Genomic DNA, 18,257 nt, shown 5'->3' with positions numbered 1-18,257 from the left:
ATGAAGGGTACATGGAAACACTATTTGTACTATTTTTGCAACTTTTCTCTAAGTCTAAAATTATTTCAAAATAAAAAGTTAAAAAGTTATACATAATGACTCCATATCTCATTAAGAATTGAATTCCAAGTTCCATGTTATCTGGTTCCCAAGTATCACTCTGACCCCATCTTCCACTCTTCTCACTCTCCTTGCTCCAGCCACACTGGCCTCTTTGTCAGCCACACAAAGAACAAGCACATGACCTCCTCAGGGCCTTCACACTTGTTATTCCTTTGCCTAAGCCATTCTTCTCACACTTACCTATATGGCTGTCTCCTAATCTTCCGTATGAAATATGCCTGACTATTCCTTTATCAGAGAAGTCTTCCTCCATTTTCCTATATAAAATGTGCCCTTTCGTCATCATGCTCTACCTTCCCCTATTTTATGTATCTTCCCAGCAGATATCACCACCTGACACACTGTATGTTTATACACTGTTAGTTGCCACCACTGAATTGTAAGCTCTACAAAAGTAAGGATTTTGTCTATTCTATTCAATGCTATACTTCTGGTATATAAAATAGCAATTGCTATATAGTAGGTACTCAATAAATACGATGAATGATTCATCTCAAGCATCAAGTCTTCCAATAAACTCTACCTGGGCCTACCTTACTCCAAAGTATGAGATGCTACTCTCTTTTCTGGTCTCAGGGTATACTGTACAGAGCTACTTACCTGAACTTCTTGGTCACTGCAAGCACTAATATACTATAGCAACGTCTCTCAACTCTGCCTTAGAATTCTTGTAACAAGTGAAAAAAAAAATAAGGTAAAAGGGAACTATACTATTATGAATAACCAAACAATGACACATTAAAACAAAAATGGAATACAAGTTATTTCACAGAGGTGATTACACATAATTTTATCTCAATCTGACAAGCTATTAATAAGATTTATTAGATTCAAAAAAATTTTAGTTATTAATGACAATATTCTGAAGAACTCAATGGCTTTAAACATCTATCCATGGAAGAGTAGTGGGTGTATTGAATTTGGATTAAAAGAAATCACCTAAGAAACACCTGATTTTTATACCAAATGTCAACAACTACTTTAACCTTTTATATAATAGATATTAGTAGAACACTTCAAAATTCAGTTAGAATAATGTGAACATTATACTAATCATCTCTAGAACAGTGGTTCTCAAACTTCAGTGCGTTATCAGAATCACCTAAAGGACCTGCTGAAACAAAGGTTGCTGGGCTCCATCATTCAGTAGGTCTGGGACGGGGATTGAGAATTTAAACTTACAGCAAGTCCTCAACGATGCTGATGCTGATGGTTTAGAGACTGCAGTTGGAGAACTACTTAGTGCTCTAGGCAAAATTTTTGTGACCTGTTCATTGATATGTAAAACAATATGATAAAAGCTTAATAACAAATTGCTATCTTATTTTATTTTTTATTTTACAAATCGCTATTTCAGTTATTTGACAGATTGCGAATAATTTGGAAAAATGACATGGTCAGGCTCCTACGGTACCTCACAACTTGATCACATAAGCAGATGTGATGAGGTATGATCTTGGCCTGGGAAAACGAGTATTTCAGTTGGATCCCACACACTTTTCTGTTGGCAGTATTCATGGATTATGGGGGAAGTTTCTCTATAATAGCCTATAGGAACAAGTCCAAACACAGATCCCTTCTAATTTCTTTACCATTTTCCATGGTGTTTGTCAAAATATTATATAATTGACCCTGGACCAATGCGGGGGTTGGGGCACGGATCCCCTGCACAAAAATCCAGGTAACTTAAAAAAAAATTTTTTTTAATGTTTATTTTTCTGAGAAAGAGAGAGAAAGAGCGTGAGCTGGGGAGGGGCAGAGAGAGGGAGACACAGAATCTGAAGCAGGCTCCAGGCTCTGAGCTGTCAGCACAGAGCCTGACACAGGGCTTGAACTCCTGAACCGCAAGATTATGACCTGAGCCAAAGTCCTCCACTTAATCGACTGAGCCACCCAGATGCCCCCAAATTCCATATAACTTCTGACTCCCTGCAAACTCTACTAATAGCCTATTGTTGACCAGTAGCCTTATTGATGACATAAATGATTAACACATATTTTGTATATATGTTATATACTATATACTGTACTCTTACAATAAAGTAATCTAGGAAAAAAAGTTAAGAAAAATCATAAAGAAGAGAAAATATATTTACAGTACTGTGCCGCATATGCTGAAAAACATCTCCATATAAATGGAGCTACACAGTTCAAACCTGTACTGTTCGAAGGTCAACTGTATTGCATTAACTAGACTGTCCATAATTTACAATGATACCAAGTGGCAGCGACAGTATTAACAGTGCTCAAGATCCAGGTGAAAAGTATTTAACAGTGGTCAAGAAAGGGAAAGTATTATCAGGTTTTTCATAGCATGAAAGAGTACAAATCACGGAAATTCAATACTAATGTAGCTGAAATATTTAAAAAAAAAAAAGAGGCAAGACTATCAGAGACTGCAGAGAATAAAAGGGGTAATTATGACACATATGTATTCAAACTTTAAAAGTGGTGAAAAGCAACAGCTGAAAACGCCAGAACTGGATCAGCTGACTCAGTAGAGTAGCATATTGTTAAAGTGGTTTATATGCAAGCATTCTAAAAGAAAGCCAATCCAGTATTTATAATAATTTAGAAAAGACAAAATAGTAAATCTTAGTAGAAAATATTATTTTCTTATAATAGCTATGGAATTCCTTATTATGATGTAGCACTCAGAATTTCAATGTTTGAGCTTCAGTAGTCTACCTAAGGCCGAAGAAAAATATAATAAACATGAAATTCTCTGATCCAAGAGTATAATGTCTTAAATTAATAACACAAATGAAGCTGGGTTTTATTGGTGCCATTTTCTTACCATCACTTAGGATGTTGGCAATGAAAAATAACTCACTGTGGTTTTAGTGAAAGATAGGACCACTATTGTTTGTATAGTTATCCTTTTTATTGTGTATTAGTAAATACACAAAGATTTCAGTTTTCAAAACTACTGTACTTCTTTCAGTTCTTTGTGACGCTCAAGGAAATCTGTAAATAACTGACTTTTAATCATTTTCTACCTGCTCTGAAAGAAAGCTTCAGAAAAACAAGAATTGCCCAAAGACAGCAATTTCTTCTGTTACATATATACATACACATATCTTCAGAATTATCTATGAAAACATTTCTGAGACCTGCTTAACTGAATATGAATACCTTAGTTTGGCCAATCAAACTGCTTTCTGGTACAACGCAGAAAATTAACAGTAGATATATTATGATACATTCCTCTGGCCAAATGGTGAATTCTCATTCCAAGTGGTAATTTGTTTTCTGGTTTTGTTTTTTTTTTTAAGTTTATTTATTTTTGAGAGAGAGAGAGAGAGAGAGAGAGAGAGAGAGAGCGAGCGAGCAGGAGAGGGGCAGAGAGAGAATCCCAGGCAGGCTCCACACTGTCAGCACAGAGCCTGACGTGGGGCTTGAACAAACTGTCAGATCATGACCTGGGCCAAAACCAAATCAAACACCTAACCAGCTAAGCCACCCAGGCGTCCCTGGTAATTTGCTCTTAAAGATATAGTCCATATTCTATCCCAGAAAAGAATTTAGACTACCTCCTTACAAAGAAAAATGAACCTGGGAAAAACTCTGGTTATCTGATGACTATTCAGAAGGCAAATATTTCACTGGAAATATGTTGTTTTGATAATGCCTTCTTTGTTAAATGCCAATAGCAAGTTGCCAAGATAAAAAGAAATGGATAATGAGAAAGTAACCAAATAGTAGGTGGTTAACAAGTGATTTCAAGGGTCAGTAACAAGGAGAGGACCCAATCACTAACTTAACCTAAATGAATTTGGCATTAAAACACAAAATATGTAACAATATTTGCCAAATATGGTACATCCTACAGTCACTGCTATTGCAGAGACATTCCATAACAGAACAATTTCTTAGAGGAAAAAAAGTAATATCAATAAAAGCCAGACATTAGAAATAACAAGACATAGGGGCGTTTGGGTAGCTCAGTCAGTTAAGCGTCCGACTTCGGCTCAGGTCATGATTTTGCTGTCCATGGGTTCAAGCCCCGTGTTGGGCTCTGTGCTGACAGCTCAGAGCCTGAAGCCTGCTTCGGATTCTGTGTCTCCCTCTCTCTGCCCATCCCCCATTCATACTCTGTCTCTCTCAAAAATGAATAAAAAATTAAAAAAAAAAAAGATATAACAAGACATGAAAGACATGTCTTTCAACTTCTCAACTTCTGTTTGAAATACACATGGATCTATGATACTCTGAATAAAGATATCAATGAAAATGTTAATACTGGCTCTAACTGATGACAATGGAGTACTCATTCAAATAACACCATAGCTATGATTCTACAGCTTCTTTTATGTAACTTCAGTAACTTAAGAAATAATTACCATAGTGTAAAAAATGTTATAGCAGAGAAAATTGCATTTTAACTTATAAATGGTTGTGTCCCTTTAAAATTTCTATAAAAACTGTGCTTCAATGTAGAAACTGTCCCTCACTACCAAGAGATATTGCCTACCAAGAGACAGTAAAATGAGGTAATCTATTAACGTTCATGAAAAGGAAGTAAAAATGTGAAGGATTACAGGTATGATTTGTTGTCACATGACAACAGTAGTTAGTGTGTTAGGACATACTGGAGCATATAGTTTAAGAGATTGCTGATACTATACCTTCAAATAAATAACATACATTGCAGAATATTACAAATAAGGGTAAAGTTAAAATCTCTTTTGAAAATTAACAATAGACCTACCCTATGACCCAGCAATAGCACTGCTAGGAATTTACCCAAGGGATACAGGAGTACTGATGCATAGGGGCACTTGTACCCCAATGTTTATAGCAGCATTCTCAACAATAGCCAAATTGTGGAAAAGAGCCTAAATGTCCATCAACTGATGAATGGATAAAGAAATTGTGGTTTATATACACAATGGAATACTACATGGCAATGAGAAAGAATGAAATATGGCCCTTTGTAGCAACGTGGATGGAACTGGAGAGTGTGATGCTAAGTGAAATAAGCCATACAGAGAAAGACAGATACCATATGTTTTCACTCTTATGTGGATCCTGAGAAACTTAACAGAAACCCATGGGGGGTGGGGGGGAAGGAAAAAAAAAAAAAGAGGTTAGAGTGGGAGAGAGCCAAAGCATAAGAAACTCTTAAAGGGGCGCCTGGGTGGCGCAGTCGGTTAAGCGTCCGACTTCAGCCAGGTCACGATCTCGCGGTCCGTGAGTTCGAGCCCCGCGTCAGGCTCTGGGCTGATGGCTCGGAGCCTGGAGCCTGTTTCCGATGCTGTGTCTCCCTCTCTCTCTGCCCCTCCCCCGTTCATGCTCTGTCTCTCTCTGTCCCAAAAATAAATAAACGTTGAAAAAAAAAAAATTAAAAAAAAAAACAAAACTGAGGGTTGATGGGGGGTGGGAGGGAGGGGAGGGGAGGTGATGGCCATTGAAGAGGGCATCTTTTGGGATGAGCACTGGGTGTTGTATGGAAACCAATTTGACAATAAATTTCATATATTAAAAAAAATCTCTTTTGATATCAAAAAAGTAATGTTCAAGAGTCTAGAAAATCTGAAAATTAAAACAACATTGAATTTTGAACTTGAAAAGTCCATCAGGACATTAAATGAACTCTTACCACCTGAAAAGAAACCCGGTGATATCAAAGATCCCTGTTGTTACAAAGACAACCAATTATTAAGAAGAATTTAACTAAATTTACGTGAGACAATAGAAAGAAAACATTTAGATGTTCACTGGCTTAAAAGAAAACCTACTGCAAATTTAGTACATATTAGCAACATAAAGACGTTACCTGACTACTCGTTTCACTTATAGCTTCCAGGAGTTTCTCAACTGCTGCTTGTAGTCGACCGCTAATACTGAGCATAAGTTCTTCATTTTCAGGGTCTATTTCAGTTCCAGCAAAACCACTCCTCATGAGTTGTTCTGAGAGATCTGTCCCCTCTTCAGTTACTTTTGACCATATACTACTGTCATTTCTTGGCACATCACCTCCAGAATAAGAGGGTATAGATTCATCTGTAACTGGAATAACAGTATTTTAAAGGCATAAACCAATTATGTTTACTAATTATAGTAAAAAAGATTATAAAATAAAATGAAATTAAAACCTGAAATCACTGAACTATAAGGTCTTTTTTTAAAAGGTCTTTTAATAACAACACTGCAACATAATAAATAGGCAAATACAGAATGTAGTATTATTTGATAACAAAGCAGGTAGGAGAAGAAGAATGCTATGCTAAGAGGGCTTTCTAGAAATTAATGCTTGGGTTATTCAGTATTTTTTTTTCTTTCATAAAAACTTTTAAAACAACTTTCCACAGGTATTTACTAAGTACCCGCCATGTAGGATTTACTAAGTAATGGAGACTTACAGGTGGCAAGATCTGGTTCCTATCCTCAAGGACCATATAATGAGAAAATAAATACATAAACGACATGAAAAGAAAAATACTGCAATGGAATATTTCAGGTGTACGGAGAGATAGAAGAAGGGCTTGATTTTGTCTGGAACAGATCCTCTGATTTCTGAGCACAATACTGGGAAGCATCACCAGTTCAGGCTAGACAGTAAAAGGGACTAAGATCATTTTGCAGCTGGAAACTTTTGTAAGAGGTATACTACAAAGAGATTAGTAGGCTAATGAGCAGTACTCATTTAACTATGGACATATATATCCACATTATTCTCATTTTTTATTCAGACAAACTGAGTTGACACGGGCAGAGAATCTGGACATGTTTTCTGTAAACTGAAATAAAAGCATAGGTTACTCATTGCTGTCATGGAACACGATACTCATCTGTGGCAGCACAATACAACCCAACAACAAAATGTCCTAAAGAAGAATTTCCTATTCTTTTATTACATGTAGTATGTATTTCTTATCAGTAACTGTAGAAAGTTAACAAATTAACAGCAAACTTTAATTTCCAAAGTACTTAGAATATTCAGTTTGATACAGTCATCCAGGAGAATAAGAGCTATTTATTAAAATGTCTTGCTGAAGCAGCTGGTGTGTGCAGTTCTCTCACTCTCATGTATGAACAGTATTAGATACAGTTTCAGATGCAAGATCTGAATGCAGCACAGTTCAACATTCACTAAGTACCTCCTCTATACAAGTCACTGGCTAAAGAATCCAAGACTGGATTCTAGGAAATGATTAAAAAAAAATTTTTTTTTTATGTTTATTTGTGAGAGAGAAAGAGAGACAGAGTGCAAGCAGGGGAGATGCAGAAAGAGAGGGAGACACACAGAATCCAAAGCAGGCTTGAGGCTCTGAGTGGTCAGCACAGAGCCTGATGTGGGACTCGAACTCATGGACCACAAGATCATGACCTGAGCTGAAGTCGGCCACTTAACCAACTGAGCCACTCAGGTGCCCCACCTAGGAAATGATTTTAAATGTTTGCTATCACATAGTTTATCTAATTCTTAGTGTAACAGCTAATACAATTTTCCCTTTGTATTTTTACTCTCAAAATTTAAAAACAGACAGCAACCAGACTAATATTTACTTATGTTATTCCAGGTATTCAAAATTGAATGTCTTGATAAGAGGGATCAATACTTTACAAGTATTCATGAGTTCAAAATGATCTTGGAATTCAAAATGAATTCATATAAAGTACAGTACAATGTATATTACAAAGTTACTAAACAAAAAGAATGTAGTTCAGAAAATAAATATTTTTGAAAAAACTATGGAAGAAATAGTTTATAAGTGGTATTTAAAGCTAAAAATACATGTTATATAGCATCTTTAAGGAATTAAATGCATTCTACAGTGACCTTTTCTAATAAGTACAGAGAATCTGACAAATCAGAGGAAAGAGAATAGTCTGATACGATGGGGAGTCAAGGCTTGATGGAGTCAAAGTGTGGAGAGAAGCTGGGATGAGGTAGGGAAGACAGCAGAAGGAAGGGAGCTGGAAAGGAGGCTCGATCCAAGTTGTGAATGGTCTGAACTTTTATAGGAATCTTGGAGTTGTGCTATAAATTAATGAGGCAGTGAATGATTTTTGCACAGGAAGACATCAAATCTATAAATCAAGAAGCAAATTGTAGCAATGCAGAGGAAGGGATAAGAAGAGACTGAGTGGAAGAATAGATGAGAAGTGTTGAAACGTGAGATAAAGATGGAGGGGGGGGGGCGGTTGGGCACAGCCAGAGAAGATTAAACGCATACATAAAACTAGGGAGAAAGAAAAGTAGTAAAAGATGATCCTGGGGTTCAAGTGTAGATTGATTTGTAGGTGAAAGAAAAGTCATTAAGAGAAATACTCTGAAAGTCAGGAGACAGTACACAGAGTAGGCATAAAAAATGGTAAGTCTGAATGGGCTATGTGGAAAAGATGAGTCAACTTTTAGAAATTTGGGTCTGCAGAGACTTAGGAGTCATCTGTATTAAGGTGAGAGTCAAAATCTTGAAAGTGGATACATTTATTTCATAACCAATAAACAGCTACTTTCCTGTTTCAGGAGAGAAGGAGGAAAAACATAGTTGGAGCCTCCATAGTAAAATAAACTTACAAAAGAATGTGTGTAAAAAAAGTCACAGAAAGACAAGGAGACAAGAAGAGAACATTGCAAAAAATGTAGAGATGTCAGTAATGTTATTTGTCTACAAACTCAAATAGGAGAAGGACTGAGAAGATAGTATTGGATAGCTGGGAGGTCACTGCTGTCCTGACAGAGAGCAACTGTGGTAGGACCAGGAACCGAAACTGGTAGAAGTACGGGTTGGTCTAACCCCTCATCGAGTCTGTCAAGGTTTATCTTGAGTGGGGAACAAAGTTAAGAAGAACCAATGTACTTGAAAAAAATATATTATGAATATTATTATATTATGAATTATTTATATATTATTTTATATATATTAAAAATCAATGGTGAGGAAAACAATTGAAGATATTGTATACTAAATGGGAACAAATCTCAAGCAACAAACTACAAAAGACACATAAAACAAAATGGCTTATGAAAGGTCAGTGAAAGTTAATTTTTTCAAATGCTAATAAAAAATACAGATTAAAGTATCTTTTCTAAAAGATGAAGATGTCAACTAGCTTACTGTATTTTACAGTAACATGTGGAAGATATAAACAAATAAAAATAATGTATGTTCCAATGAAAAAATTGAATTTTTTTTTTATTCCAATGCAATAAAAGAATGAGAAAGACAGCAAGTTTATGCTGCATTTGTAAGAGTTTTCAGGGGGAAAAATCAGAAAAAAACATATATTAACAGGGCAATGTCATAAAATACCAATAGAAACCTCAGAATTGCCAGCCTGGTGAAAAGACTCATGATTTCAAATTGGTGAACCACTGATTTCTCTGCAGATAATGGTTAACACAGCAGATGATGGTTAAAGCATTTCCTTTAGCCATTTACTTTATGGACTTATACCATGTTCATTCCGTATCTTCTCAGGTTAAGCAGGGAAGGTGATCTGATAGGGCATTCCCTAAACCAATGGCCTTCTGAAGATCTCTAGAGCCCTAATTGGAAACCACGGACTCTACTTTGCCTCTTATACCTCAGAGATGAGTGAATTGAACTGAAGCCCTGGGAGAGATTTGCCTCCAGATAACTAACTGAGAATCCAGGGCCTCCAGATAACTAACTGAGCGTTCTATCACATCACACTACTCCAAAAGGAAGATGCAGCAGATGAAACTCAGTGCTTGGCTACCTAAGAGAGAGGTATGCATTGTACCCCTGTGCCATTACAGTGCTGGCTTCAAAGAAATTTTCTTTCAACACATCCTAGGGGAACTCATTCTTATGAACTACTTTAAGATTCACTCAAATTCAAATAATTTGATACTGGCTCAAAATCTCCCTTCACTTTCATAAACTAGGTCCCTCTTATGTGGCAGCAAACATGAGCAAATCAATTATTTACTTTTTTAGAGAGTTAACAAGTCTATACATGTTTAAAATCTAAACAAGTTTGGACTTGAAAGCTGGAAATAAATCACAAGTGCTACTACCTACAGTAAAAAAAATGATACATAAAAACTGAAAAGCAAATGATGCTTCATAATCAGATTAAGACTGAACTTTGTTATATTAAATAAGACATAAAAGAAATATTTCAATAGTTCCTTTTAGTTTTTACAATAATGCTTCCATGAAAAATATTAAGGAACATCAGAAAAAATTCTTATAAATGAAAGTGTCAATTTTTAAAACCAATATATTCTTCAAAGTTTATCAGAAAATTTAAAGTTTTAAATTATAAACTCTATTAATTCAATAGTCTCTTCAAGATACAAAATGGATCTGTAAGTGTCCCCCAGTGATATTAATGGTCATCCTAATTAGTTTGATAAACACTTTTACAATAAGATCAAGAAAGTGTTACCTAATTCTTTCCTATACATCAAGATCCATTTGTAGAAATAAAATACCCCTGATTGAGAGCTTAACAAAAGGGTGACATTAATTTGAAAAAAATGCTTCTACAAAGTTTGAAAAGAATGAATATGACAGAAAGTTTAAAAATTCAGTATTATTTATAGGGCACCTGGGTGACTCAGTTGGTTGAGCACCTGACTCTTGATTTCGGCTCAGGTTATGATCCAAGGGCTGTGGGACTGAGCCACGTGTCAGGCTCTGCACTGAGCAGGGAGCCTGCTTAAGATTCTCTCTCTCTCTTTCTCTCTCTCTCTCTTTCTCTCCCACCCTTGCCTCTGAGCCTCTCCCTTGCTTGCGTGCTCTCTCCCTCTCTCTCTAAAAAAAAACAAAAACAAAAAATTCAGTTATTATTTCAGCTCTTACTAAACTGATAAGAACAGATACCACACTTGATCTTAGCCAAAAGGCCAAGAAGCGATCTTCAGCTCTTATTAAAAGAGGTTTTTAAGGGATGCCTGGGTGGCTCAGTCAGTTAAGTGCCCAACTCTTGATTTTACTCAGGTCACAATCTCACAGTTCATGAGTGCAAACCCTATACTGGGCTCTGTGCTGACAGCGTGGAGCCTGTTTGGGATTACCTCTCTCCCTGCCATCTCTGCCCCTCCCCCACTTGTGCATGTGCTCTCTCAAAAAAAAACAAAAAACAAAAAACCCCAAAAAACCCCAAAAAACACCTTAAGAAAAGAAAAGAGGTTTTTCAAATTATCTTTGTACTCCTCCAAAGAAGACATCGAGATGGTCAACCAACACATGAAAAAATGCTCAACATCACTCATCATCAGGGAAATACACATCAAAACCACAGTGAGATTCTGACACCTGTCAGAATGGCTACCATTAACAACTCAGGCAACAACAGATGCTGGCGAGGATGCGGAGAAAGAGGATCTCTTTTGCATTGCTGGTGGGAATGCAAGCTGGTGCAGCCACTCTGGAAAACAGTATGGAGGTTCCTCAAAAAACTAAAAATAGAATTACCCTACGACCCAGCAACTGCACTACTAGGCATTTATCCAAGGGATACAGGTGTGCTGTTTTGAAGGGACACATGCACCTCCATGTCTATAGCAGCACTATCAACAATAGCCAAAGGATGGAAAGAGCCCAAATGTCCATCGATGTATGAATGGTTAAAGAAGATGTGGTATATATATACAATGGAGTATTACTTGGCAATCAAAAAGAATGAAATCTTGCCATTTGCAACTACGTGGATGGAACTGGGGGGTATTATGCTAAGTGAAGTTAGTCAGAGAAAGACAAAAACCATAGGACTTCACTCATATGAGGACTTTAAGAGACAAAACACATGAATATAAGGGAAGGGAAACAAAAATAATATAAAAACAGGGAGGCGGACAAAACAGAAGAGACTCATAAATATGGAGAACAAACTGAGGGTTGCTGGAGGGGTTGTGGGAGCGGGGATGGGCTAAATGGATAAGGGGCACTAAGGAATCTACTCCTGAAGTCATTGTTGCACTATATGCTAATTTGGATGTAAATTTAAAAAAATTAAAAAAATAAAAAAGTTAAAAAAAATTATCTTTGTACTCAACTGAGGCAGTTTTACTTACAATTTCAAACTTTTCTCTGCACTTAGAAACATGCTACTGGCCAAACTGTAATCAGGTAAACTTTCTGTAAGTGGGATAATCTCTTTTCATTTCTCCACATGAAACTTCAACAAAATGCTCTCAAAAACTGTAAATATTAGCACTCTTAGAAGGTTTGCCTCTAACTGGGGAGACATGCTTGGGTGTGGAGTGTACTACAGTATCTGAGAGTCCAGACCCTATCTTTTCCCATTTGACAAAAATTTTCTCACCCTTTGATTTCCTGATTCCCTTATCAACAAGGAATTAAAAAACAAGAGAGACTGGATGTCAGCAAGTGTGAAACTAAGAAATTCCAAGAAGAAATTCTGGCTCACATAGCTGGAAGAAGACAGAATTAGGAAGAGAGCTACATTCTTTCAGGACGCAACCTCTGGATCCACACATATTCTGTCACACTTCAAACTACTTTTCCAAAAGGAAGAAAGGAGCTAGCAGAGGACAGCCTAAAGATAAGTTCAAGCCTTGGGTTTCTTACAAAGACATTCTTTTAACCATTCTGAACAGATATGTGAAACTGATGCTTGATTCCTAAAACTCTTTATTTCTAATCTCAAAGGGTGGTTTCAGGATGTTGCCAATACCTCATGGATATTGGATATCTCATGGATAAAAGTCCTGAGAAGTGATGTAGAATTTTTCTTTTATTGGTGGAGAAATTAAATAGCCTCTGGTTTCTGTAGCACAGCAGTATTCCTGAGTATGTACAATAACAACTCTAAGACACCCACTTGCAAAACCTATACAATAATGGTGTTCTGAAAACAGTGGTTCCAAAATATGTGTCTGAAGATCTTTTTGTTGGAAACAACTTTAACATTCTCTCTTCCGGGTTTTCAACACATAGCAAACTGCCTTGCTCTCAGAAAGATTTATGAGATAATGATGACAGTCTCAACAGCATATAAAACCAGTACCTCCTGTGTGTTCCTCATGGATACATGACTTTATAGGTGCCTCTCCTTCCGACCTCCAAATCAAGCTGGCAGATGACTGGACCTTACTAGATCTATCTAGAATACCAAGAACATGGCGACCAATTGTTTCTTCAACAGCTGCTGTTGTCTTTACAACTTCTAAGAGGATCTTGAGAAGTCTATTATTAGCTTTCTGGAGTGCAAACCTGTATAGAGAAAGAAACATTTATTAAAATGCTTAATCTTTTTGAAGCAAACACTGTGCTTATGTTCCACACAAAATGTACCACAAAATATCTGACTTGAATAATAAAATATCATGATATTCTCTATGAAAATAATATGCATAGCACTTAAAATGAAGTGTTTTTTTACAAATGTGCAGTACTTTACTGACCTTAAAGTAATGAAACACCTGACATTTTAAGGTAGTAGAGTTTCCAAATTAGAAGAAAATTTTAAGGAGATGCAAAAGTTGTTTTAAAAATTGTGGTAGTATCCAAGCATATGCAAGCTGATAGTACCATTTATTGTTCTTATACATACTTCACATTTAATCTTTCTATGTGTCAAACAATATAATTTAAAATGTAATTAAAAAATTCCACCAGAAAAATGTATTTCTACAACCTACTGGTGATAATCTAGATAATTAAATTACAAAAACAGGCAGAGACCTGTTTTTAACAAGATCTATTGTGCAATATCACTATTTGCCAACACCAGAGGAAGTATCATTTATTACATCTGCTACAGAAACAGAAATTTCTCCAGTTATATAAACCATATTCATTGCAGCCAGAAGGAACCTATTTTCAACCAATTGGAATCAATGGTGGATCTCTCTTTTTTAAAAGATGTCAAACACTCTCATTTTCAAAAAATTAGAAAACACTGCTAACCACCCACTTAAATATCTCAGCAAAAAAATCAGTGTTAACATTTTAATGCCTCTCTTTCTAGATTTCCCCTCTGCCTCATAAATATATACATTTTAAAAACAAAAATGGAGTATCCAGGACAAAGTGTCTTTGTAAGGTTTTTCTTTTTTTGCTTAACATAAACATCTTTTCATGTCAAGAAATATACTTCCATAAATGGTAATTCAGAAAATTATCTGATTAATCTTCTGAATAACTAAACAATTCTCTTATCCTAACAGCTTAAATCATTAAGAGTACTACAGTGGCAAACTTTATATTTAATACATATAGGTAGAATAAGAGACTTTCATGGTAAAGGTCCACTGCTTTAAGACTGTTTTCTATCTCAGCTTCATACTGTGGGAGATCACCAACAATCAGGTTAAAGGATATCTGTTTTCACCGGCACATGACATAACTATTTTTAGACAAGGTAATAAATGGGCAAGTTTTCCTTCAGTATTTGTCAAGTGAAAGAGACTAGTTCTATTTTTGCACCTATATCAAGTTCTCTGCTTACATGAGGTGAGGATATTAAAAATAAAACTCTAAGTAATTTAGTTAGTAGGCAGTAAGACAAGGGTTTTATTTAACTTTTTCTGAAGTTTTGTTCAAGCCCCAAACACATCAGGATTAGGACAACTTGAAAATATTTCTAAATCAGAGAAATGATTAAAATTAATGATGGTAAAGAGAGATAAAATATGAATACTCATTTATTAGCACTCACTACAAAAATTCCTAAAAATTAAATACTGCATAGTTTTAAAAATATACCAATTAGAGATAAAGAATATAAAATAAACAAACTGTTTATTTTATATTGCCGTGGTAACTCTAATTTTCATACACTGTCTTTCTTGTTTGAGTTCCATACTGACTGTGTTCCATACTGATGATCCAATGGGGAAGCCAAAATCTTAGGGGCCAAATTCCTCCATGCAAGCTGAGGAAGGAGGTTAGGAGGACACAGAGGGTTGACAGTCACAGAAATTGGAAAAGGAGGAAATTAAGTTAGTAGATATTAATTTAATTTAAAATTAAAGAAATTATTTTCATTTGAACAGAACAAATTTTAAAATACTATGCCTACAGTTCTTAACATAGGGGTAACTATTCTTACTTAATATTTTACATTTTTATATTAACCTCTACAAAATCAAATCAGGGAAAGTTTTGTTAACATCATTAATTTATTCATGATATAAAAGTGGGATCTATCAAAAGTGGGATATGGATTGAAAGTTCTCATCTGATATGCAATAAATCAATGAAAGAAGCTAACTGTAGACTATCACACTTAATTTTTTTCTCATCACAAACAAGGGAGGTGGCTTATATTGAATGTACGTCCATACAGTGAAGAAATACACACATGTACAATTGTGTTTTTAAGGATAAAAAATAGCATATGAGCAGAATAAAATTAATCAAGAAAGGTTCAGTAACCAAATAATGCCTTACTATTTAGTGAGATAAGTACATGACTAGTATCGAATCAAAAATTACTTTATATAAAAAATATTTTTAAAAATTTGCCTATCAAAGGTTGGTAATTCTTTACACACAGAGTAAAATGGACAAAACAAATGTACAAGATCAAAACAAGGACAAATAAAGTTTATCACACTGAAACAACTATTTTAATTCCCTCTGTACTGAAAAAATACACATTCTGTATACCTTTCATTGGTCAGAATATCAGGAAGCACATCTTCAGGTTTTCTGTCTAACTCCTTTTCTTTAAATGCCTGTTCCTCAACTTCCTCCTGGTTTTCATTTCCGTTCTGTTTAAGGTTGTGTAAAGGTAGAGAGGACAAAAGAGAAAGAAAACCTGTCATCTTGGAAACACCATGTCATTCTTCTAAAGTGCTATAAAGTGAAACAGAAACCTCTGTGTGCAAAATAGATAATCTTTGAAATAATATTTAACTACATTTTATTAAGAGATTAGCATTATCAAAAAAGCTAAGGCAGCCTAATACACAGATGAAAACAGTTTCACTGGGTTCAGGCTAACGCATGCTGTAGTGTGACATCCAGTTTGTTAGGCTGCTTCGTGGTGAAGCAACAGCTGCTGCTACAGCAATGTCTGATTCAAATTACCTTAAATGGAACGTAAAGAATCTTGACTCCACCTACCTGGCATGTAAACAATCACAAATCTGTTAAGCTCCACACCCATAAAAAATATATTTCCCACGGACAACAAAGACAAACAGATCCTACTGCATGTTGACCCCTGGACCCTAGGTGGGCCCGAGTCCATACTACCTGTGTTTGCGTACTGCTGTTGCGCAGCTCACAACACAGCTTCTCTCTTCCCGCTAGAGACAGCTGCTTTAGTGCTTCCAGCTCCTCTAAAAGCACCCTTTCTCTCTCTGAAACCAGGTTTTCATTATCTATTGAGGATCTCTAAATAAGAAAAAAGGTCATGAGAGAATATTGTTTGCGATAGAAGAAAAAAGCAGAAATAACAAGCAGATTTCTTTTAACCCAGGGACCAAGAGAAGGCACTTTCTACATATGAGTCACATCCCATGATTAGGGGTTAAAAGCGTATATAAAGTTCAATGCAAAATTTGAAAGTTAAAATAAAAAACTAATTAGGGCTAGAATATTCAGGAATTTGTGAAGCTCAATTAATAGTATATTCATGTGTCAATTTTGCATTGAAAATTCAGAAATTTAAATTCACAAAATGCGATGAAGAAAAGCAAAATCAATTTTTTTCAAATGATGTTTTATGTTCAACTGCCAATTTTCCTATTCTATATCGGAAAGAACATGTTTTAAGTTTTCTCTATGTTTTATCTCTTAAGTTTTCAAAATAAATGGAATAAGTTTGTTTTTATAGGAACTTTTGTAAAAATATTTCTTGCTTTTCTGTAATGATTTTGTGAGTATACTATATACAGCAATTGATAAGAATCCAGCTCCCAAATGCCAAGGAGTCAGAAAAAGGGATGAGAACGTTATATAAATTTGCATTTCTCAAATCAAGAAGAGATGTTTCCCTGGAGAAAGTCCCAGAAACATACTACTTCAGATTTCCATTCATGATTAAAAAGATAGATTAAAGATAAAGGTAAATCTTGGAAATGCTAATTGGTGGACTCACAAAACTATAAATGAATATGGGAAAACGGAGTATCAACTGCACCTCAGCACAAAGAATTTCTGTCACAGAATACTATCACCGTGCTTTTGCGTGTATGATCAATGGAATGATTAAAAACAAATATACAAACAGCCTTGTAGCCACTTTTCCAATGCCTAAAAAGGCAGATAAATAAAATGGCACAGACGCAATGCACTCCAAGGTTGAGTCAGGTGTTCCTAACAAGATCTAAGGCTGTTGTGCTGATGGAGTCTGTTCTTAATGTTAAACACTTGTTTTTATTCAGATCTTGGCAATAGTTTTGACTTTTTAAATAAAGGCTATCTAAAGAATACTGTTATTTTAATTGGGGAGAAAAGAGATGCTAAGTCTCATACCTGGGCTAATTGTCTATTCAGTCTCTTAATCTCTTCTTGTAGCTGTTCCTGGTCTTCTCGCTGTCTCTCCATCTGGCGCATGTGTGCCTGCCGTAACAGTTCTGTCGCCTGTTGATGTTCTTGGTATTGTCGCACAAGTTCCTGCCTCATATCTTCCAACTGTTCTTCATTTAACATTAGTTGTCTAGAAGCATCCATACTTGATACCAAAATTTCATCATGAATCTAAAAAGGTAGGAAAAAAAAGGCAATCATAAAACATTTTGTGGCAATCTGTCAGCATCAATATTTTAATATAAAAGCAATTCCACTACTAAAGTGCCTAATTTTTATTCCCATTATTTAACTAAAACATAAATTTAAAAAAGATATCTGTCTTAATTATAATTCTAAATCAGTGTGAAGTTTATTACCATTACACGTTATTCTCCAAAAGCAAAATAGCTATTTGTCAGTTAGTTTAAATGCAATCTAAGGGAGAAGAATAAAGAATAAAAATCCTCAAAATGCCTTCTGCTCTTAATGAAGCTGTAGCTCCCTTATCCCTCTTGACATTTATGATGGGGAGATAATATAAATGGAATACTTGTAATTTAAAATTAAATTTATAAAACATGAAAAATTTTACCTAATTTATATTATGCAGTGGTCACCACAGTACTATAGACAACAATATAACATATAAGAATATATAACAATCTATAAGAAGCAAATTTCAATAATTTTTATTTGGAAATAAAAGCTTTATGTTCCACTTTC

General features: G+C 35.3%; 1 protein-coding gene and 1 pseudogene across 4 annotated transcripts in view; both read right to left on the bottom strand.

Moving 5' to 3' along the window:
• Positions 1-18,257, bottom strand: part of AKAP9 (A-kinase anchoring protein 9) — a 152,920-nt gene that overhangs the window by 58,236 nt on the left and 76,427 nt on the right. For all 4 annotated transcript variants that reach the window (XM_047094567.1, XM_047094568.1, XM_047094569.1 and 1 more), the window contains 5 exons: positions 17,499-17,723; positions 16,275-16,415; positions 15,684-15,787; positions 13,078-13,283; positions 5,903-6,135 (listed from right to left, as the gene is read on the bottom strand). In XM_047094567.1, the coding sequence (XP_046950523.1) occupies positions 5,903-6,135; positions 13,078-13,283; positions 15,684-15,787; positions 16,275-16,415; positions 17,499-17,723 (909 nt within the window). The remainder of the gene's footprint in view (positions 1-5,902; positions 6,136-13,077; positions 13,284-15,683; positions 15,788-16,274; positions 16,416-17,498; positions 17,724-18,257) is intronic.
• On the bottom strand, positions 10,836-10,963 carry LOC124525273 (uncharacterized; annotated as a pseudogene).

The sequence above is a fragment of the Lynx rufus genome, unplaced genomic scaffold, assembly GCF_022079265.1.
Source record: "Lynx rufus isolate CCGP_SWC_20201006 ecotype Redwood Valley unplaced genomic scaffold, mLynRuf1.p SCAF_4, whole genome shotgun sequence".
Taxonomy (NCBI): Eukaryota; Metazoa; Chordata; class Mammalia; order Carnivora; family Felidae; genus Lynx; species Lynx rufus.
Note: the sequence above shows the minus strand (reverse complement) of the source record. Positions and strands in the feature narration are given on the sequence as shown.